Source organism: Dromaius novaehollandiae, chromosome 7, assembly GCF_036370855.1.
Source record: "Dromaius novaehollandiae isolate bDroNov1 chromosome 7, bDroNov1.hap1, whole genome shotgun sequence".
Lineage (NCBI taxonomy): Eukaryota > Metazoa > Chordata > Aves > Casuariiformes > Dromaiidae > Dromaius > Dromaius novaehollandiae.
The window spans coordinates 26,999,694-27,022,032 of record NC_088104.1 but is presented as its reverse complement, the minus strand read 5'-3'; the positions used below and the strand labels follow the sequence as shown (position 1 = coordinate 27,022,032).

Below are 22,339 nucleotides of genomic sequence, written 5' to 3'. Positions count from 1 at the left end.
TTTTAGCTCTTCCTGATGCACCAGGAACTCCAGAGCCTACCAATGTAACAGGAGACAGTATCACACTCACATGGGCAAGACCAAAATCAGATGGTGGAAGTGAGATAAATGAATATATTCTAGAAAGGAGAGAAAAGAAGAGCATGCGCTGGGTTAAAGTATCCAGTAAGAGGCCCATTGCTGAGACAAGATACAGAGTAACTGGCCTTATTGAAGGCAATGAGTACGAATTCCATGTCATGGCTGAAAATGCTGCAGGAGTTGGACCACCGAGTGATGTATCAAAGCTGATTAAATGTAGAGAACCAGTCAGCCCACCAAGTGCTCCTAATGTTGTAAAGGTGACAGATACATCAAAGACCAGCGTAAGCTTAGAGTGGACCAAACCAGTTTTTGATGGAGGCATGGAAATAATTGGGTACATCATTGAGATGTGCAAAGCTGACTTAGGAGCATGGCAGAAAGTCAATGCAGAGACTGTTCTTGCTACTAAATATACTGTCGTTGACTTGGAGGCAGGAGAACACTATAAATTCAGAGTTAGTGCTGTCAATGGTGCTGGCAAAGGAGAAAGCTGTGAAGTTCCTGCTACAATCCAAACAGTGGACAGGCTTTCTGCACCTGAAATTGACATTGATGCAAACTTCAAGCAGACTCACATTGTCAGAGCAGGTGCAAGCATTCGTCTTTTTATTGCCTTCTCTGGACGACCTGTTCCTACTGCTGTGTGGTCCAAAGCAGATGCAAATCTTAGCTTGCGTGCTGATATTCAAACAACTGATTCATTCAGCACATTGACTGTGGAGGAATGCAATAGAAATGATGCTGGCAAGTATGTCTTTACCGTAGAAAACAACAGTGGAAGTAAGTCTATTGCATTTACTGTCAAGGTTTTGGACACTCCTGGTCCACCAGGTCCTATTACATTTAAAGATGTGACCCGAGGATCTATTACTTTAATGTGGGATGCTCCTGTTTTGGATGGAGGTTCACGTATCCATCACTACATTGTGGAAAAACGGGAAGCAAGCCGTCGTAGCTGGCAAGTAGTGAGTTCAAAATGCACTCGACAAATCTTTAAGGTCACTGATCTTGCAGAAGGCATGCCATACTACTACCGAGTGTCAGCAGAAAATGAATATGGTGTAGGTGAACCCTGTGAATTAACAGAACCAGTTGTAGCCACCGAAGAACCCGCTCCACCTAAGAGGCTAGATATTGTTGATACTACCAAATCTTCTGTAGTACTAGCCTGGCTTAAACCTGACCATGATGGTGGTAGCCGTGTAACTGGATACCTTCTTGAGATGAAACAAAAAGGATCTGACTACTGGATTGAAGCTGGCCAAACCAAACAGCTTACTTTCACTGTTGAAGGCCTTATGGAGAACAACGAGTATGAGTTCCGGGTCAAGGCAAAGAATGATGCTGGCTACAGTGAGCCCAGAGAAGCTTTCTCTTCTGTTATTATTAAGGAGCCACAGATTGAACCAACAGCAGATCTCAGTGAAATAAGCAGACAGCTTATAACTTGCAAGGCTGGAAGCACCTTTACTATTGATATACCAATTAGTGGACGCCCAGCTCCAAAAGTGACTTGGAAACTTGAGGAGATGAGGCTGAAGGAAACAGAGAGAGTGGCCATCAAGACAACAAAAGACAGAACCACACTGACTGTTAAGGACAGTATGAGAGGTGACTCTGGCAAATACTACCTGACACTTGAAAACACTGCTGGTATAAAAACATTTACTGTCACAGTGGTAGTCATAGGAAGGCCAGGCCCAGTCACTGGCCCAATTGAAATATCATCTGTCTCTTCTGAATCCTGTGTATTGACCTGGAAAGAACCTGAAGATAATGGTGGCAGCGACATTACAAACTATATTGTAGAGAAACGTGAATCTGGCACAACAGCATGGCAGCTGGTAAATTCCAGTGTCAAACGTACACAGATCAAAGTCACTCATCTCACAAAATACCAAGAGTACAGTTTCCGAGTAAGCTCAGAAAACAGATTTGGTGTCAGTAAACCCCTTGAATCAAAAACAGTAGTTGCTGAGCATCCATTTGGTAAGTGAAACACCTTTTACAAGGTTCTTTTTCCTTCTGACTGACATAAAATTTGTAATAGCTAACATTTTCTTCCCCTCCTGTTTGCACATAGTCCCACCAAGCCCACCCTCCAGGCCAGAAGTCTATTCTGTGTCTGCAACTGCCATGGCCATTCGCTGGGAGGAACCATATCATGACGGTGGCAGCAAAGTCATTGGATATTGGGTTGAAAAGAAGGAGCGCAACACGATCCTTTGGGTGAAGGAAAACAAAGTGCCATGCTGTGAATGCAATTACAAAGTCACAGGATTGGTGGAAGGCCTGGAATATCAATTCAGAACCTATGCCCTAAATGCTGCAGGTGTTAGCAAAGCTAGTGAAGCTTCCAGACCTGTAGTGGCTCAAAATCCAGTTGGTAAGTATTACTTTTGGAGTTCTTTTATTATTTAACCTAAAATAGAGCTGCATTTCTCATTTTGTATTTTCTTTCTCCAGATCCACCGGGAAGACCAGAAGTAACAGATGTCACCAGATCTACAGTGTCACTGAGCTGGTCAGCACCACTTTATGATGGTGGAAGCAAAATTATTGGTTATATTATAGAGCGCAAACCATATAATGAATCTGGTGATGGACGCTGGCTGAAATGCAATTATACCATTGTCTCAGAAAACTTCTTTACTGTGACAGCTCTTAGTGAAGGTGAAGCATATGAATTCCGTGTACTAGCAAAGAATGCTGCTGGTGTGATGAGCAAAGGATCTGAATCGACTGGTGCTGTCATTTGCAAAGATGAATACTGTAAGAAATATTCATTTGAAACATTTAAAAACATTATCTGTTTTCCATTTTTTACTGCTGCCATGTAATTTGTTTTTAATCTCTTTTCCCTTATGACAGCGCCACCAAAGGCTGAACTCGATGCCAGACTGCAGGGAGAAATTGTGACCATTAGGGCTGGATCTGATCTTGTTCTCGATGCAGCCATTGGTGGGAAACCAGAGCCAAAAGTCTTCTGGTCCAAAGGCGACAGGGAATTGGATCTCTGTGAGAAGATCTCTCTGCAATACACCAGCAGACGAGCCATTGCAATTATCAAGTTCTGTGACAGAAGTGATAGTGGAAAATATACCCTAACAGTTAAAAATGCCAGTGGGACAAAGCAAATTTCTGTTCTTGTGAAAGTCCTTGGTATGTATTCCGTGATTAAATAATTACATTTAAAATAACTAAAAAAACGATTCTTTTAAACAAGAGTGAGAAGCTTTTCCTTAGCTGCTAATAACAGTACTTATTTTCATCTCTACCCAGATTCACCAGGTCCATGTGCAGGCAAAATCACAGTTAGCAGAGTAACAGAAGAGAAATGTACTCTGGCGTGGAATATTCCTGAGGAAGATGGAGGGGCACCTATCACCCACTACATTGTAGAAAGGCGTGAAACCAGCAGACTTCACTGGGTTATTGTTGAGGCTGAGTGCCAAACATTATCATGTGTGGTAACAAAACTTATTAAGAATAATGAGTACATCTTCCGTGTGAGAGCGGTCAACAAATATGGGCCAGGCGTTCCACTTGAAACAGAACCTGTCATTGCCAGAAATGCTTTCAGTGAGTGTTACTACCTTTGGTTGCGTGTCAGAATGTTTGGAATACTTGTCATAGATAAACAATTTGAAAAATAATAATATTGTTTTTCAACTTTTAAAAAAAAACAGCTATCCCATCACAGCCTGGTGCTCCTGAAGAAGTGAGTGTTGGCAAGGAACATATCATTATTCAGTGGACAAAACCGGAATCAGATGGCGGCAGTGAGATTAGGGACTATCTTGTAGACAAACGTGAAAAGAGAAGTCTGCGTTGGACACGGGTGAACAGAGATTACACTATTTATGACACTAGACTGAAAGTCACTGGTCTTATGGAAGGCAGCCAGTATCAGTTCCGTGTCACTGCAGTGAATGCTGCTGGAAACAGCGAGCCTAGTGAAGCTTCGCAATACATGTTATGCAAAGAACCGTCATGTAAGTTGCCAAATTTAAAATATACTTTAGTATTTATTTATAATAATGTAGCATAAACCCAAGCTGACTCTTCAACGAAGATAACTAAAAGCATACATGAGTTAACTGAACTGGCTTCTATTGCAAAAAATTTAAAATAATTATAGTTAGCATTATATTCACTATAGCATTATAGTTAATTTCAAATGCATTTCCTAGAATTAGTTGTTTAGAAATTTAAGGGTGTTTTTTTAACTATAAAATGTTCCCTGCACCAATGTGAAATGTGTTTTCTTCTGTTTCAAAGATACTCCTGCACCCCCATCCGCTCTGAGAGTTGTGGATACTACTAAGCACAGCATAAGTTTAGCATGGTCAAAGCCCACATATGACGGTGGTGCTGACATCTTAGGCTATGTTCTTGAAATGAAAGAAGAAGGTACTGAACAGTGGTACCGACCACATACGACTGCCACTCTAAGGAATGCTGAATTCACAGTGACTGGTCTTAAAACAACCCAGAAATACCAATTCAGAGTTGCTGCTACAAATGTGAATGGTATGAGTGAATTTAGTGAATCATCAGCAGAAATAGAACCTGTGGAAAGAATAGGTAATTTTAAAACTCGATATATTTTTTTAAGGAAGAATTATATTTTCATTTAAAACTATTAAAAGATTAATTCATTTAATGTTTCTTACTCCATTCATCAGAAATACCTGAGCTTGAGCTTGCTGATGATCTGAAGAAGACAGTTACAGTCAGAGCTGGTGGTTCCCTGCGCTTAATGGTATCCGTGTCTGGCAGACCTACTCCAGTAATTACATGGAGCAAGCAGGGTATTGACCTTGTAAGTCGAGCTATTATTGATACTACAGACAGCTACACTCTGCTTCTTGTGGACAAAGTTAATCGGTACGATGCTGGAAAATATGTCATTGAGGCTGAAAATCTATCAGGAAAAAAATCGGCAACTATTTCTGTAAAAGTGTATGGTAAGTACTGCTACAATTGTATATTGGTATTACATCACTCATAGTGCATGATGCTCAAGAATAAGAAATAAAGTTAACTGCAAAAGAAGCTTGCAGCTTAAATAACATGAAAATGTTTGAGATGGAAGAAAAACAAATTAAAACAGAGGAAAGTACATAATTTCCAAAGCTATGCTAGCCTATGAAAGTCAAACACAGTGGTGGCTTTTTTATGCAGAAGTCAGTCATTGGCCAAGAGAAGAAAGGAGCCAAAAGAAAAAATAATCTTTTCTGATTTTGTTTTAGATACACCTGGTCCACCAGCTGCAGTGAGAATTAAGGAAGTATCAAAAGATTCTGTGACACTTACTTGGGATATTCCAACCATTGATGGTGGAGCCCCAGTCAACAACTATATAATTGAGAAACGTGAAGCTTCCATGAGAGCTTACAAGACTGTGACTACTAAATGCAGCAAGACATTTTATAGAGTTACTGGCCTCCTAGAAGGAGCTCTGTATTATTTCAGAGTACTGCCAGAAAATATTTATGGCATTGGTGAAGCTTGTGAAACCTCTGATGCAGTACTAGTATCTGATGTTCCCATGGTACCACAGAAACTTGAAGTGGTTGACACCACTAAATCAACTGTTACTCTTGCATGGGAGAAGCCACCACATGATGGTGGCAGCAGATTGACTGGCTATGTTATTGAGGCCAGCAAAGCTGGAACAGAAAGGTGGTTGAAAGTAGTGACACTGAAGTCTACCGTCTATGAACATACAATTATCTCTCTCAATGAAGGTGAACAGTACTTGTTCAGAGTCAGAGCACAGAATCAGAAGGGTGTGTCAGAACCACGAGAGATTGTCACATCAGTGACAGTACAAGACCGAAAAGGTAGGTATCATTGTCCAAAAAAAAAAAAACCAACAGGGTGAGGATTATGACAAATGAATGTGATATTTATAAAATAGATATTTAAAATATCAGTGTTTTTCTTTTCGTAGTGTTACCAACAATCGACCTTGCTGGAATACCTCAGAAGACTATTCATATACCTGCTGGCAGGCCAATTGAGTTAGCTATACCAATTGAGGGGCGACCACCTCCAGCCGCATCTTGGTTCTTTGCTGGTTCTAAACTAAAAGAATCAGAACGCATCAAAATAGAGACTGTTGCCAAAGTGGCTAAATTAACTGTGCGTGAGACCACCATACATGACACTGGGGAGTACACACTTGAACTAAAGAACACAACTGGAACAGTTACTGATACAATAAAGGTTATAATCCTTGGTAAGTATTTATTAAGATAGCTGTTCATGATCTTTCTCCATCATGAACTTTGTCACATCAGCAATATGATTCCTTTTCTCAGCATTAATTTGTTGTCTTTTAATTTTCTTCTTTCTAGACAAACCTGGACCACCTATTGGACCTATCCGAATTGATGAAATTGATTCAAACTATGTAACCATCTCCTGGGAGCCACCTGAGCTGGATGGTGGGGCTGCACTTAGTGGCTATGTGGTAGAACAGCGTGATGCTCACCGTCCTGGATGGCTACCAGTTTCAGAATCAGTAACCAGGACAATGTTTAAGTTCACTAGGCTTGTTGAAGGTGCAGAATACGTTTTCCGTGTGGCTGCTACAAATCGCTTTGGAATTGGATCTTACCTGCAGTCTGAGATTATAGAATGCAGGAGCAAAATCCGTAAGTCTGAATTTTTCCTGACTCTCATTTCTCTATAGAAAATAATTTATATGGGCTTATATATGCACACATAGATAAGATTTTTCTAGATGTTATTACCTTCTTTCACCAAATAATGTGATGCATTATGGTGCATAGTAGTCTTGCTATACTTCTGGAGAAAAATGCCATCCATAAACCTAAATATATTGCTCTGTATAGGTATTATAGATGCACTGCATAGACCTGGTCTGGAACTCTCTAAACTTGGATTTTATGCCCAGGTGTACCACTAGCCTTGGAAAACTGCTTTTCCCATTACAAAAACAGGAGTAATTTCACTGACCTCGTTTGAAAAGTACTTTGATAGCTGCTGATAGGATGTTGATATTATTGTCTCTGTAATTCACAATTTGTTGCATACTATTAATGTGTAGATTCATTTGACACTTTCGTCCCTAATTCTGTGTTTTGTTTTTACAGGTATTCCCGGTCCTCCCGGCACTCCAGAAGTGTTTGATGTGTCTCGAGATGGCATGACATTAACTTGGTATCCTCCAGAAGATGATGGTGACTCTCAGATATCTGGCTATATTGTGGAACGCAAAGAAGTTAGAGCAGATAGATGGATACGTGTAAATAAAGTTCCAGTCACTATGACTCGTTACCGTTCCACCGGATTGGTTGAAGGATTAGAATATGAACACCGGGTCACAGCAATCAATGCCAGAGGTCCTGGGAAACCCAGCCGTCCTTCCAAGTCTGCTGTTGCCAGAGATCCAATTGGTAAGTAATTCCCTATATAATTTGAGCACTTTATGGCAGAAGGGGATGATACTAATAAAAAAGTTACTCTGTTTAACTATTTGAAAATTTTATCTGGATATGTTAATGAATAGCAGAGGAGATTCTGACTGAAGAAAACCAAGCAAAATATTACTGAAAATCTTTTGTTCTTAAATTTTCCTGTATAAACATTACATTGATTAAATATGGATTGTACGTTGCAGGGTAGCAGCAGTTAAATATCCAGAAAAAGACCCTGCCATCCTATCTGATCTTCTCTTTCAGCTCCTCCAGGTAAACCTCAGAATCCAAGAGTCACTGATACTACAAGAACATCTGTTTCCCTGGCCTGGAGTCCACCAGAAGATGAAGGTGGTTCTAAAGTTACAGGCTACTTAATTGAAATGCAGAAGGTTGATCAGTTTGAATGGACCAAATGCAATACCACTCCAACCAAGATTCGTGAATATACCTTGACACATCTCCCTCAGGGTGCAGAGTACAGATTCCGCGTGTTAGCCTGTAATGCTGGTGGGCCAGGAGAACCTGCTGAAGTGCCAGGAACAGTCAAAATAACAGAAATGCTTGGTAAGACATTTGAAGTCTTAATTCTTATTGAAAGTTGTTCTAAAGAAGTATTTTGCTTAAAGAAGGTATGATACCATCTGTAAAATAGAGATAGCATGACATGTTGATTTTGTTTACAGAATACCCTGACTATGAACTTGATGAAAAATACCAAGAAGGTCTTATGGTGAGACAAGGTGGAGTTATCAGACTTACAATACCAATTAAGGGCAAGCCCATCCCAATATGCAAATGGACAAAAGAAGGACATGACATCAGCAAGAGGGCCATGATTGCAACTTCTGACACTCACACAGAACTTGTGATCAAAGATGCAGAAAGAGAAGATTCTGGCACTTACGACTTGGCACTTGAAAACAAGTGTGGCAAAAAAGCTGCGTATATTAAAGTCAGAGTGATTGGCATTCCAAATCCACCAGAAGGACCACTTGAGTATGATGACATACAAGCTCGCTCTGTCAGAGTAAGCTGGAGACCTCCTACAGATGATGGTGGTGCAGATATTCTAGGTTATATTGTCGAAAGACGAGAAGTACCAAAGACTGCCTGGTACACCGTTGACTCTAGAGTGAAAGGGACATCATTAGTGGTGAAAGGCCTCAAAGAAAATGTGGAATATCACTTCCGTGTTTCTGCAGAAAACCACTTTGGTATTAGCAAACCTCTCAAATCTGAAGAACCAGCCATACCAAAAACACCTCTAAGTAAGTCTTCATTTTAGATTTGGTGAAATAAATACCCTGTTTAACTAGCACACTATAGTTCTAAATGTGCAAATATGCAAATGCTTTAATGTTGTGTGCTTATTATTACTATTATTCTAATTATTATTATCATTATTAACAGATCCTCCAGAGCCTCCAAATAACCCACCTGAAGTGCTTGATGTGACAAAGAGCTCTGTTAACTTATCCTGGTCCAGACCTAAAGATGATGGTGGGTCTCGTGTAATTGGCTACTACATTGAACGCAAAGAGACGTCTACAGAGAAATGGGTCCGGCATAACAAGACTCATATCACCACTACCATGTACACAGTCACAGGACTTGTTCCAGATGCTGAATATCAATTCCGTATCATTGCTCAAAATGACATTGGTGAAAGTGAAGCAAGTCCTGCTTCTGAACCAGTTGTATGCAAGGATCCATTTGGTAAGAAAATGTTTGCATTAACAGATCTTCTGAAGAACAATTTAGTGACATAGGGAGAGAAATTTAACTTCTGTAAATATTGTAATTTTCAGATAAGCCAAGCCAACCTGGAGAAATTGAGATTACCTCTGTATTTAAGGACAGCATTACCTTAGAATGGGAACGACCTGAAAGCGATGGTGGCAAAGAGATCCTTGGCTACTGGGTTGAGTATCGCCAGTCTGGAGAAAGCACCTGGAAGAAATGCAATAAAGAACGCATCAAGGACAGGCAGTTTACAGTAGGAGGTTTATTAGAAGCTACAGAATATGAATTCCGTGTTTTTGCAGAAAATCAGACTGGCCTCAGCAGACCTCGAAGGACTGCTATGGCAGTGAAAACTAAGCTAACATGTAAGCACAAATATATTGTAGTATTTCCTGTGATTTAGATGTTATAAACTGTGGTGCTGCACTCAAAATGCTGTTTGCTTTATATGTTATTTGCTAACATGACTGTCCTAAAGCACAATGCTGCAGGTAAAAGAGAAACAAGTATAAATGAGGATTAAATACCAGTAATACAGTAATCAAGGAAAATTTCATAGTAATCACCATTTTTTTTACCTGTCTTTGTCACAGCTGGAGAAGCACCAGCCATAAGAAAAGAAATGCAGGATGTTACAACTAAACTGGGTGAAGCAGCTCAGTTGACATGCCAAATTGTTGGGAGACCTCTTCCTGATATTAAATGGTATCGCTTTGGCAAAGAACTGGTGCAAAGCCGAAAATACAAAATGTCATCTGATGGACGTAACCATACACTGACAGTAATAACAGATGAACAAGAGGATGAAGGGCTCTATACTTGTATGGCTACCAATGATGTCGGAGAAATTGAAACGAGTGGCAAGTTATTATTGCAGGCCCCTCCTCAGTTCCACCCTGGCTTCCCACTGAAAGAGAAATACTATGCAGGTGCAGGTGGCACCCTTCGCCTTCATGTTGTGTATATTGGCCGACCAGTGCCAGCAATAACTTGGTTCTATGGCAACAAACCTTTGAGAGGATCAGAAACTGTTAGTATCGAGAACACAGAGCATTATACTCACCTTGCTATTAAGGATGTCCAGCACAAGACTCATGCTGGGAAGTACAAAGTGCAACTCAGTAACACATTTGGAACAGTTGACACTGTACTTAATGTGGAAATACAAGGTAATTGACTTTATTTTTAGTATCTTTGTGGAATATTTTCTGAAATACTTACTAGCTAAAGAACTAAAAATGTATTTCTTTTTCTTTCTTACAGATAAGCCAGATAAACCAGTAGGGCCAATTGTTATTGAGTCTATACTGAAGAACTCTGTGGTAATTAGTTGGAAACCACCAGAAGATGATGGAGGTTCTATGATAACAAATTACATTATAGAGAAACGCGAAGCCAAGGAAGGAGCAGAATGGCAACTTGTATCTTCAAGCATTTCAGGCACAACCTGTAGAATTGTTAACCTAACTGAAAATGCAGCCTATTACTTCCGTGTTTCTGCTCAGAATACATATGGCATTAGTGAAGCACTAGAGGTTTCATCAATTGTTGTTATGAAGCCTCCATTTGGTAAGCAGACATGAGAATATTCATTTCTGTATGCTCGCGCATTTACTAAGGCAAGCTCACTTGAAATTTTGAATCTTTTTATTCTTTACAGAAAAACCAGGACAACCTGGTCAGCCGGTAGCAAGTGCTGTTACAAAGGACTCTTGTGTTGTCTCATGGAAACCGCCTGCAAGTGATGGAGGTGCAAAGATTAGAACTTATTATCTTGAAAAGCGTGAGAAAAAACAAAACAAGTGGATTTCAGTAACAACAGATGAAATTCGTGAAACTGTCTATTCTGTGAAAGATCTTATTGAAGGTCTTGAGTATGAGTTCCGCGTAAAATGTGAAAATCTAGGTGGTGAAAGTGAGTGGAGTGAAATATCACAACCAGTCATTCCAAAATCTGATATACCAATTCAAGCTCCACATTTCAAAGAAGAACTAAGAAATCTGAATGTGAAATTTCAAGCTAATGCCACATTTGTCTGCAAAGTCACTGGTCATCCTAAGCCTATTGTTAAGTGGTACAGACAAGGTAAAGAAATCATGCCAGATGGTGAAAAGATCAAGATACAAGAATTCAAGGGTGGGTATCACCAGCTGATCATCACAAATGTAACGGATGATGATGCCACAGTATATCAAGTTAGAGCCACCAACCAGGGAGGATCTGTGTCTGGCACTGCCTCTTTGGACGTTGAAGGTGAATAAAGGGTCTTGATGCCTACAACAAATTCTTTTCAAGCTTTGAATATTTAGACTGTTGATGCTCTTCTCAGGTATTGTTTTACTGATTTTTTTATTCTTTCTCTTTCTATTCCAGTTCCTGCAAAGATTCATTTGCCCAAAAACCTGGAAGGCATGGGAGCTGTTCATGCCCTCCGAGGGGAAGTAGTGAGCATCAAGATTCCATTCAGTGGCAAGCCTCACCCAGTGATCACATGGCAGAAGGGACAAGACCTTATCGATACTAATGGACACTACCAAGTCATTGTTACACGCTCATTCACCTCTCTTGTTTTCCCAAATGGTGTTGACAGAAAGGATGCAGGTTTTTACATCGTTTGTGCCAAAAACAGATTTGGCATTGATCAAAAAACAGTTGAATTAGATGTGGCTGATGTGCCAGATCCACCAAGAGGTCTGAAGGTAACTGACGTTTCAAGGGATTCAGTCAACTTAACCTGGAATGAACCAGCTACTGATGGTGGAAGCAGAATCATAAACTACATTATTGAGAAACGTGCTACAACAGCAGAGAGATGGATTCGGGTTGCACAAGCTCGTGATACACGATACACAGTGGTCAATCTGTTTGGTAAGACCACCTACCAGTTCCGTGTAATTGCAGAAAACAAATTTGGACAAAGCCAGCCTTCTGAACCTACCGACCCAATTATGACAAAGGAAGATAAGACCAGAGTAATGAACTATGATGAAGAAGTTGATGAGACCAGAGAAGTCACAACAGCTAAAGCAGCTCACTATTCTACAAAGGAGCTCTATGACAAATATATGATTGCAGAAGAGCTTGGACGTGGGCAGTTTGGAGTTGCACACCGCTGTGTTGAGGCTGTTTCAAAAAAGACTTACCTGGCCAAGTTTGTCAAAGTAAAGGGTGCTGACCAAGTTTTAGTAAAGAAAGAAATTTCCATTCTAAACATTGCTAGGCACCGAAATATTCTGTATCTTCATGAATCATTTGAAAGTCTAGAAGAACTGGTCATGATCTTTGAGTTCATATCTGGAGTTGACATCTTTGAAAGAATTAGCACAGCTTCATTCGAACTGAATGAAAGGGAAATAGTAAGTTACATACGCCAGGTCTGTGATGCACTAGAATTTTTACATCGTCACAGCATTGGACATTTTGATATTAGACCAGACAATATTATTTATTTCACAAGAAGAAGCTCAGTAGTTAAAATCGTTGAATTTGGTCAAGCCAGGCAGCTGAAGCCTGGAGACAGCTTTAGACTCCAGTTCACTTCTCCTGAATATTATGGGCCTGAAATACATCATCATGATTTGGTCAGCACAGCTACTGACATGTGGTCAGTTGGTGCTCTAGTATATATACTCCTCAGTGGTATTAATCCTTTCATTGCTGAAACAAACCAACAAGTTATTGAAAATATCCTAAATGCTGAATACAACTTTGATGATGAAGCATTCAAAGACATAAGCATTGAGGCCATGGACTTCATTGATCGCCTACTAGTGAAGGAAAGAAAAGCTCGGATGACAGCTGCTGAAGCACTTAACCACATGTGGCTGAAACAGAAGACCGAGAAGACCAGCACTAAAGTCATCAAGACATTAAGACACAGACGTTACTACCAAACTCTAGTAAAGAAGGAATGGAACACAGTAGTGTCAGTAGCCCGCATTTCCTGTGGAGGTGCAATTAGATCTCAGAAAGGGGTAACAGTGGCTAAAGTTAAAGTTGCACCAATTGACATTGGTCCCATTGCTGGGCAGATAATGCATACTGCTGTAGAAGAAGGAGGGCACGCCAAATATGTGTGTAAGATTGAAAACTATGATCAGTCCACACAAGTCACCTGGTACTTCGGTATGAGGCAATTAGAGAGCAATGAGAAATATGAAATCAAATATGAAGAAGGTGTGGCAACCATGTATGTCAAAGATGTTTCTAAATCAGATGATGGTACCTACAGATGCAAGGTAGTAAATGACTATGGTGAAGACAGCTCTTACGCTGAACTTTTTGTTAAAGGTGTGAGAGAAATTTCTGAGTACTACAGACGTAGAACTGTTAGGAAAGTGAGGCGCCGAGTTGATACTATGAGACTACTAGAACGTCCACCAGAATTTACTCTGCCTTTGTATAATCGCACTGCATATGTTGGAGAAAATGTCAGGTTTGGAGTAACTATAACAGTCCACCCAGAACCTCGCTTAACATGGTTCAAATCAGGCCAGAAAATCAAACCTGGTGATGATGATAGAAAGTATACTTTTGAATCAGACAAGGGTCTTTACCAACTCATCATCAATAATGTCACTGAAGAGGACGATGCTGAGTACAGTATTGTGGCACGCAACAAATATGGAGAAGACAGTTGCAAAGCTAAGCTGACGGTGATTCCACATCCACCTCCAGCAGATGCCACACTAAGGCCAATGTTTAAAAGACTGCTGGCAAACGCAGAATGTCAAGAAGGACAAAATGTCAGTTTTGAGATCAGGGTATCTGGTGTACCAAAACCAACACTGAAATGGGAGAAAGATGGTCAGCCTCTGTCCTTTGGCCCTAACTTTGATATAATTCATGAAGGTTTAGATTACTATGCTTTACACATCAGGGATACTTTACCAGAAGACAGTGGTTATTACAGAGTTACTGCTACAAACAGTGCTGGATCTACAAGCTGTCAGGCTTACCTTAAAGTTGAACGCTTGAAATATGTCAAGCGTGAGTACAAGACAGAGGAAGAACGGGAGAAGCATGTACAAAGACAAATTGACAAGACTCTAAGAATGGCAGAAATCCTTTCTGGGACTGAAGCCGTTCCATTGACACAAACTGCACAAGAGGCTCTCAGAGAAGCTGCTATATTATATAAACCAGCTGTTAGCACTAAGACTGTCAAAGGTGAATATGAGATTAAGAAAGAAGAAAAGAAGGAAGAAAGGAGACTTCGTATGCCGTATGAAGTCCCAGAGCCTCGCAAACATGTGCGTACTACTCTTGAGGAAGATCAGAACATTAAACACTTTGTGCCTCTGTCAGATATGAAGTGGTACAAGAGACTGCGAGACCAGTATGAAATGCCAGGAAAACTTGAGAGAATTGTTCAGAAACGCCAGAAACGCATACGCCTTTCCAGGTGGGAGCAATTCTATGTGATGCCACTGCCACGCATTACTGATCAGTATAAGCCTAAATGGCGCATACCAAAGCTAACACAAGATGATCTTGAAACTGTGAGACCAGCACGTCGGCGTACTCCATCACCAGATTATGAGTTTTACTATAGACCAAGAAGACGATCCCTTGGTGACTTGTCTGATGAGGAGTTACTCCTGCCTATTGATGACTATTTAGCCATGAAGAGAACTGAAGAGGAAAGACTACGCCTTGAAGAAGAGCTTGAGTTAGGCTTTTCTGCCTCCCCTCCAAGTAGAAGCCCCCCACGCTTTGAACTGTCTGCACTTCGGTATTCCAGTGAAGGAGCACAGGTCAGTTCAGAGGAGGAACGAAAAAGAGAGATGAGGTATTCAAGCTATCACATCCCAACTAAAGCTGAAACCAGTGCAAGCTATGCAGAGCTTCGTCAGCGCCATGACAGGGCTGCCTACAGACCACCAAAACAAAAGCAAAGAATAATAGATGAAAGAGAAGATGAAGAATTGCTCCGTCCAGCTGGCACTGCTCAACGACTCTCTGAATACAGGAGTGAGCTTGAATATATGGCAGAGGAGGAGAAGAGTAGACTTAGGAGAAGGAGGGAAAGAGAAATAATGGAGATCACATCAGAAGAAGAAGAAGAGATAGAAATGGTGCAACATGTTCACAGGGAATTTTCACCTCCCTCTAGATTACTAAGGAGAAGAAGATCTCTTTCTCCAACTTACATTGAGCTGATGCGCCCAGTATCTGAATTAATTCAACCTCGGTCACGGCCCCCTGAAGAAACTGAGAGAAGATCCCCAACACCAGAGAGAACTCGACCACGCTCACCTAGCCCAGTTTCTAGTGAAAGATCACTCTCTCGGTTTGAGAGGATGGCGAGATTTGATATATTTTCTAGATACGAGTCCATGAAATCTGCTTTGAAAACTCAGAAAACTATGGAAAGGAAATATGAAGTTCTGACTCAACAGCCTTTCACCCTTGACCATGCTCCTCGCATCACCCTGAGAATGCGCTCACACCGGGTGCCATGTGGCCATAATACTAGGTTCATTCTAAATGTCCAGTCAAAGCCAACTGCTGAAGTGAAGTGGTACCATAATGGTATTGAAATCCAGGAGAGCAGTAAGATACATTTTACTAATACCAGTGGTGTGTTAACTCTGGAGATTCTTGACTGCCATATTGATGACAGTGGAACATACCGGGCTGTGTGCACAAACTACAAAGGGGAATGTTCTGATTATGCAACATTAGATGTTACAGGAGGAGATTACACTACTTACTCTTCTCAGCGCCGAGACGAAGAAGTACCAAGATCAATTTTACCTGACTTGACAAAAACAGAGGCATATGCAGTCTCCTCATTTAAGAAAGCATCTGCTACAGAAGCAAGTTCCTCAATAAGAGAGGTCAAATCAGAAATGTCAGCAACAAGAGAATCACTTTTATCATATGAACACCATGCTTCTTCTGAAGAGAAAATAACTGCAGCTGAAGAAAAGTCATTGGAAGAGAGGACTGTACACAAGGCATTTAAAAGCACTCTGCCAGCAGCAATACTAACAAAACCACGGTCAATCACAGTTTCTGAAGGGGAGACTGCAAGATTTTCCTGTGATGTGGATGGTGAACCAGCACCAGTAATAACATGGCTCCGTGCGGGTCAACCTATTGTTTCTTCAAGGCGCTTCCAAGTAACACGAACACAGTACAAGTCCACCTTTGAAATTTCTTTGGTCCAGATGTCAGATGAAGGAAGTTACACTGTTGTGGTGGAAAACTCTGAAGGAAGACAGGAAGCGCACTTCACTTTGACCATTCAAAGAACAAAAATTCCTGAAAAAACAATTATATCACCTCCAAGAATCAAATCTCCTGAGCCTCGTGTAAAGTCTCCAGAGCCAGTTAAGTCTCCTAAACGAGTGAAATCTCCCGAACCCACCAGCACTCCTCCAAAAGCAAAGTCACCACCTGAAGACAAAAGCGTACCAACAGAGAAAGTAAAATTACCAACTGCTTCTCCCCCCAAGATAAAACAGCAGCTGAAAGCAGAAACACTTGGAGATAAGGTAAAGTTAGCATGTGCAGTTGAAAGCAGTGTTTTAAGTGTCAGAGAAGTGGCTTGGTACAAGGATGGCAAAAAACTGAAAGAAGACGATCATTTCAAGTTTCATTATGCAGCCGATGGCACCTATGAACTCAAAATCCATGAGCTTACAGAATCTGACAAAGGAGAATACACCTGTGAAATCACTGGGGAAGGAGGTGTTTCAAAAACTAACTTCCAGTTTACTGGCCAAGTATTTAAAAATATCCATTCCCAGGTAAGAGGTGTATCTGAAACTCATAAATCAGTTCAGAAAGAGGCTGAGGCACTTACAGTTTCTACCCAGAAGAAATCAGCAGTGGCAACAGAAGAAAAAGCAGCAGTTCAAGAAGTCATTAAGAAGTCAGTTGTTACTGAAGATGTCAAACAATTAAAGGCAGAAATTAAAGCTTCTTCAACTCAAATGACATTGTCCAAAGGGCAGAAAGTTACCTTGAAAGCCAACATTCCTGGTGCCTCTGAAGTAAAATGGGTGCTGAATGGAATGGAACTAAGAAATTCAGATGATTACAGATATGGTGTTTCTGGAAGTGATCACACTCTAACTATCAAAAAAGCTAGTCATAAAGATGAAGGTATACTCACCTGTGAAGGTAAAACTGATGAAGGCATCATTAAATGCCAGTACGATCTAACCTTTTCTAAAGAACATTCCAATGAACCATCATTTATCATGCAACCTAAGTCTCAAAATGTTAATGAAGGACAAGATGTATTACTCACCTGTGAAGTCTCTGGGGATCCTTCTCCTGAAATTGAGTGGTTTAAGAATAATCAACCTGTAAGTAATTATTTAATATACTGACTGGAAAAATTGGAATTCTTGATAAAACTGATCGTAATAAAATATTTTTTTTCCTTCTTCAGATTGCTGTTTCATCTCACATCAGAGTAACTCGCTCTAAAAACATATATTCTCTTGAGATTCAAAATGCTGCAGTGAGTGACACTGGAAAATACACAGTCAAAGCTAAAAATTATCATGGGCAGTGTTCTGCTACAGCATCCTTGACTGTACTCCGTAAGTTTGCTCTCTGGGTCTCGTGTTTGCACTAATCAGGACTCTCTGCTGTGGTGTGTTTAGTAGAATGGCTAATGATAAAATTCACTGGTAATGTTGATTTATGTATTTTGACAAGTTTCTATTTCTCTTGTATCTAAAGAACTAAAAATAAACAGCATTAGAAATCCTCATAACACCTATACAAAAAGCACATAGATTCCTTCACAATGAGTGTCAACAGAAGGCTATGAGAATTCCTTTTAGGATGACCCTGTTATTAAGTCCTTGTTGCTGGTGATTACTCTTCCTCAATTACTAGCACGATCTGTTCCAGTAAAACAAAGTAATCCTATAGTTAAAAACTGTTGTGGTAACTTAACCATAACTAAACTGGGTTTAGTACTTTATTGGCTGTACATCAGTTCCCAGCATCAAGGAGTTGCTATGTTTGCTTTTATATGTCTGTGCTTACGTTTAAAGGAAAGCTGCAGTGATTGATGGTTTCTGCTGCCTTAGATAGCTACAGAACTATGCAGCGAAACAGAGAATTTCCAATATCATGTTTGTAAGAACTCGTAAATGTTTCACAGCTTCTACAAATATGAACTGAACACACACATACACGCAATTTCTCAATGTGTAATTCTAAGTAATGGTTCTAATAGGAAATGTTGTCTAATGACCTGTTTCAAATCAGAGTGGCAGTCAGACACTGAGGGAATAGCAGGACATTTAAATAGCTCTTCTTACATGTGTTTTTCCCTCAAGCTCATACATGTCATACACTAATAACAGTTCCATTTCCTACTTGTTTCCTTTGAAAATTGTTGGTGATTTGGACATCTTGAACCAAATGGTTGGAAACAATTTTATGCTCCACTGCAGTTTTCCATTGAAAGCAAACTTTGCCATCTCGTCATTTCTTTAAAGTTAACCATATAGAACTGCATGACTTCCTTGGTTAATGTGTCGTTATTGGTTTTTCCTTCTATGTTTGCGATGCTCCACAGCTCTAATTGAAGAACCTCCAAAAGAGGTAGTATTGAAGACAAGTGGCGATGCAAGCATGCAGGAAAGTTTTTCTTCTCAGGCCCTTCAAATGGCTTCTTCTAAACAAGAGGCTTCATTCAGCAGTTTCAGCAGTAGCAGCATGACTGAAATGAAATTTGCAAGCATGTCTGCCAAAAGCATGTCCTCCATGAAAGAATCCTTTGTAGAGATGAGCTCCAGCAGTATTATGGGGAAATCTAGTATGACTCAACTGGAGAGTTCAACTAGTAAAATGCTTAAATCAGGTCTGAGAGGTGAGCAATACAATTACTGGTAGAGTTAGTGTTTCAAATAATATCCTGAAGTAGTCCTCAGAATAACCCTGCTGCATGGCAAAAGGTCTTAGTGAAAGTAGACTAACTTGATATTTCTTCTCCTGTTTTGAAAAAGGAGTACCACCCAAAATTGAAGCTCTACCATCTGATATCAGCATTGAGGAAGGAAAGGTTCTCACAGTATCTTGTGCATTTTCGGGTGAACCTGCTCCTGAAATAACATGGTATTGCAGAGGGAGAAAAATTACCAGTCAGGACCAGCAAGGCAGATTCCACATCGAAACCAGTGAAGATCTAACCACGCTGATCATCATGGATGTCCAGAAGAACGACGGTGGACTTTATACCCTGAACTTAGGAAATGAATTTGGTACCGATTCTGCCACTGTGAATATTAATATTCGATCAATTTAGAGAGCTTGATCAGTATTATTTACACTTGTCTTTTTACAAGTGATTCATCTATGGACTGAAATATCTGATCTGTAAATATATAAAAAAAAAAATATTTTTGTACCTACCTGAATGAGACAAAGTCCAAAGATATACGTTATGACTTATAGTCATTATTGACCTATGAATTTTAAACACTTTTTTCACTGACATGTACATACTGTATATAGCCGAAGTTAACGGTTATGGCATTTTCTACCATTATTTTATGACATTTTGAAATGTAACTTTTGGAACTATCCGTTGATAGGAGAAAGTTTCCTAGGAAGCGAATATCCTGCTCAATATTTAACTAATTTTTGTGCCTCAACTCATTGTTGATGTCTAAGAATGCCTCAACAGGTAGAGAGGCTCCCTGTTGAAGATTACCTACACCTAAGAGATGATACTGTGCATAGTATTTCATACATGCACAAATATTTATGTTGAATCAGAAATGTAAGGCATTGGTAATGTTTGCAATTACCCTCCTGTAAGCACTACTTTAATGCTTTACATTGGATCTGATTATGTCATATTATAATTTCCATGACTGACTGACAATTTTTGGACAAAGCGCAAGCGGCCAGCACTTTGTTCACCCACTATTTGTGTACTGTTTCTGGCACATTGACTGCCTGAATAGCTTTTAAAAAAGTAACATCACCTGGCCATCCCCTTAATCAACAAAGCCATTTAGGTTCTCAAGTGCAGCAGCAGTACCAACTCGTGGAGGTTCGTAGGGTGCAGTGATTGAGAGTTTGTGTGGTAGTATTAGACATCTATTAGTCACTTCTGGGCAACTAAGCAATGAACCACAGTTTGAAAACAAGCTGTTGTTATAACATCAAATACCACCCGGCACTTCAATTTGCTTTAGTTCTTCTAATGTAGTAATAAATTTTATTGTTAGCTGTTGAACCTCCTTGAGATAGTGTTGTTCATTTGAAATAAAGCATGCTATAGCACCTTAAAATCTGTTGCTATTTATTTATTATGCTCTGGTTTTATAGGTTCTACACTACATTACAGAAACTGAGTTGGTGAAAGAAAAGACAGGGCAGAACTGCAATTCTCTGATGTAAACTGGATAGTGAAGTGTTGAAAATCCAGCCATCTGCCAGCAAGGGCTTAGCTGATAATAAGAGCCAGCAGGCAGTCAGCACAGAGATCTAAAAGAAGTTTTCTTTACAGGTTAAGTGTACGTGGCCTCCAACTGCACAAAGTTGACACCAAGGTTCTTACAGTATCACTGGTAAAGGATAAAGTCTAGCACATGCCTAACTATTATACTCTTCTTACTATTTCTCTGTTGAGTGAATTGCCAGATCTATCAGTCAGCCTTATATCAAGAAAATATTAATCGCTTCTTTTTATAGCAAGTCTCTGCTGAAAGTGGTTTAAAAAAAAAGCTTTGCTATTGCCTTCTCTTCTGGCAGTAGCAACTCATCTGTTGCTTGTAGCTAAAAGTTCTCTCCTCCTGTGGGTAAGGGCCCATGCCCCATCAGCTCTCTACCGCTCCTGTCAGCTGATAACGTTTGTAGGAACAAAGCAACCCTACTCTGGGAAGAAAGATCTTGCTTCTCAATAGGATATATTAGCTTAGTACACTGCATTCCACTAAGGGTACTTAAAAAAAAAAAGAAAAAGGAAAAAAAAAAAATCAATGCAAGGCACAAAGATACACAGGTAAACAGGTTTGTTTAACCAATTTGCACACAAAGGTACACAATAAAATTACCACTAACAATCTAACAATGCACTAGTCAGTAGCCCCAGCAGAAAATGACACTGGCAGACAATATTTGCAGATTTAAGCAGGGACTCTACTCCACTGCTGATAGTGGAAATTCATCCTTCACTGGCCTTCATTAAGTAAGTAAGTCTAGACATATTTACCCGGTCAAGTAGAAAGCATACTGGTGTGGCAGTGTAAGAAAGTGTCTTCTGTCTGTACCCAACTCTGCACAGTACTTACTTCAACAAGCACACCTAACTTTAAGTAGATGAGTCAGTTACATGCCTAAAAAAATAGGATTGAAAGTATTTACAGTCTTTGCTGAGGCACAGCCTATTAACATCTATTAACACAACTTTATGTGCCAACTTGCTGAGCCAGTGTTTTTTCCACAAGACTGCTAAGTGAAAAATAATTTACAGAGACACTGATAAAGTCACAACATAAAGTTTCAGTATTCTTCAGTTTTGTAAAACTTACTTATCCCAAAACAGGAGTATTAAGACTCCTGTCTTACACATGAAATGGGCAATAAAGAGTTCAGATGATTTGCTTATTATATTTAGGTAGAATGCAGGGATTCCTAATGGCACAAGCTGACACGGGCTATGTTTAAAGATTGCACTAAAGGACTGAGTTTAAAAAAAAAAAAAAGAAAAATCCTACCACAGAAGTGTGTGAAGGCATTTGGCCATCATGCTTCTGGTCCCTGATGCATTTTGGGGGGGGGAGGGGGGGGGGGGGGGGGCTTGGCACAGCTTAGTGAACTGATATGTAAAATTGTACTATAGAGATATACATTTTCTACTAACATTTTATGTCTGGCAGCCTGAGAAAAATAACTGTCATGGTGGATAGTCATAATAACACTTAGAAATTCATTTTATTGCTAGGGGACAAGAAACCCTAGTCTTAACTTTGCATTTCAATTTCCACCATCATCTCCAGTTTCTCCAACAACTTTTCCTTTCAAGAGGCCCCGGGGGGGGGGGGCGGTAACCAAAAAAAAAAAAAAAAAA

At 40.0% G+C, this 22,339-nt stretch overlaps 1 protein-coding gene across 1 annotated transcript in view; it reads left to right on the top strand.

Moving 5' to 3' along the window:
• Window positions 1-20,552, top strand: part of TTN (titin) — a 246,515-nt gene extending 225,963 nt beyond the window's left edge. Inside the window, 23 exon segments of the mRNA XM_064515504.1 lie at window positions 7-2,073; window positions 2,168-2,470; window positions 2,551-2,856; window positions 2,956-3,246; window positions 3,367-3,666; window positions 3,774-4,079; window positions 4,366-4,671; window positions 4,773-5,054; window positions 5,340-5,933; window positions 6,044-6,331; window positions 6,450-6,749; window positions 7,212-7,514; window positions 7,800-8,102; window positions 8,222-8,806; window positions 8,949-9,254; window positions 9,347-9,646; window positions 9,875-10,450; window positions 10,545-10,850; window positions 10,942-11,535; window positions 11,656-17,603; window positions 17,690-17,843; window positions 18,836-19,129; window positions 19,266-20,552. Coding sequence (XP_064371574.1) covers window positions 7-2,073; window positions 2,168-2,470; window positions 2,551-2,856; window positions 2,956-3,246; window positions 3,367-3,666; window positions 3,774-4,079; window positions 4,366-4,671; window positions 4,773-5,054; window positions 5,340-5,933; window positions 6,044-6,331; window positions 6,450-6,749; window positions 7,212-7,514; window positions 7,800-8,102; window positions 8,222-8,806; window positions 8,949-9,254; window positions 9,347-9,646; window positions 9,875-10,450; window positions 10,545-10,850; window positions 10,942-11,535; window positions 11,656-17,603; window positions 17,690-17,843; window positions 18,836-19,129; window positions 19,266-19,564 — 15,311 coding nt within the window. The 3' untranslated portion in view covers window positions 19,565-20,552.
• The last annotated feature ends 1,787 nt before the right edge of the window (window positions 20,553-22,339 follow it).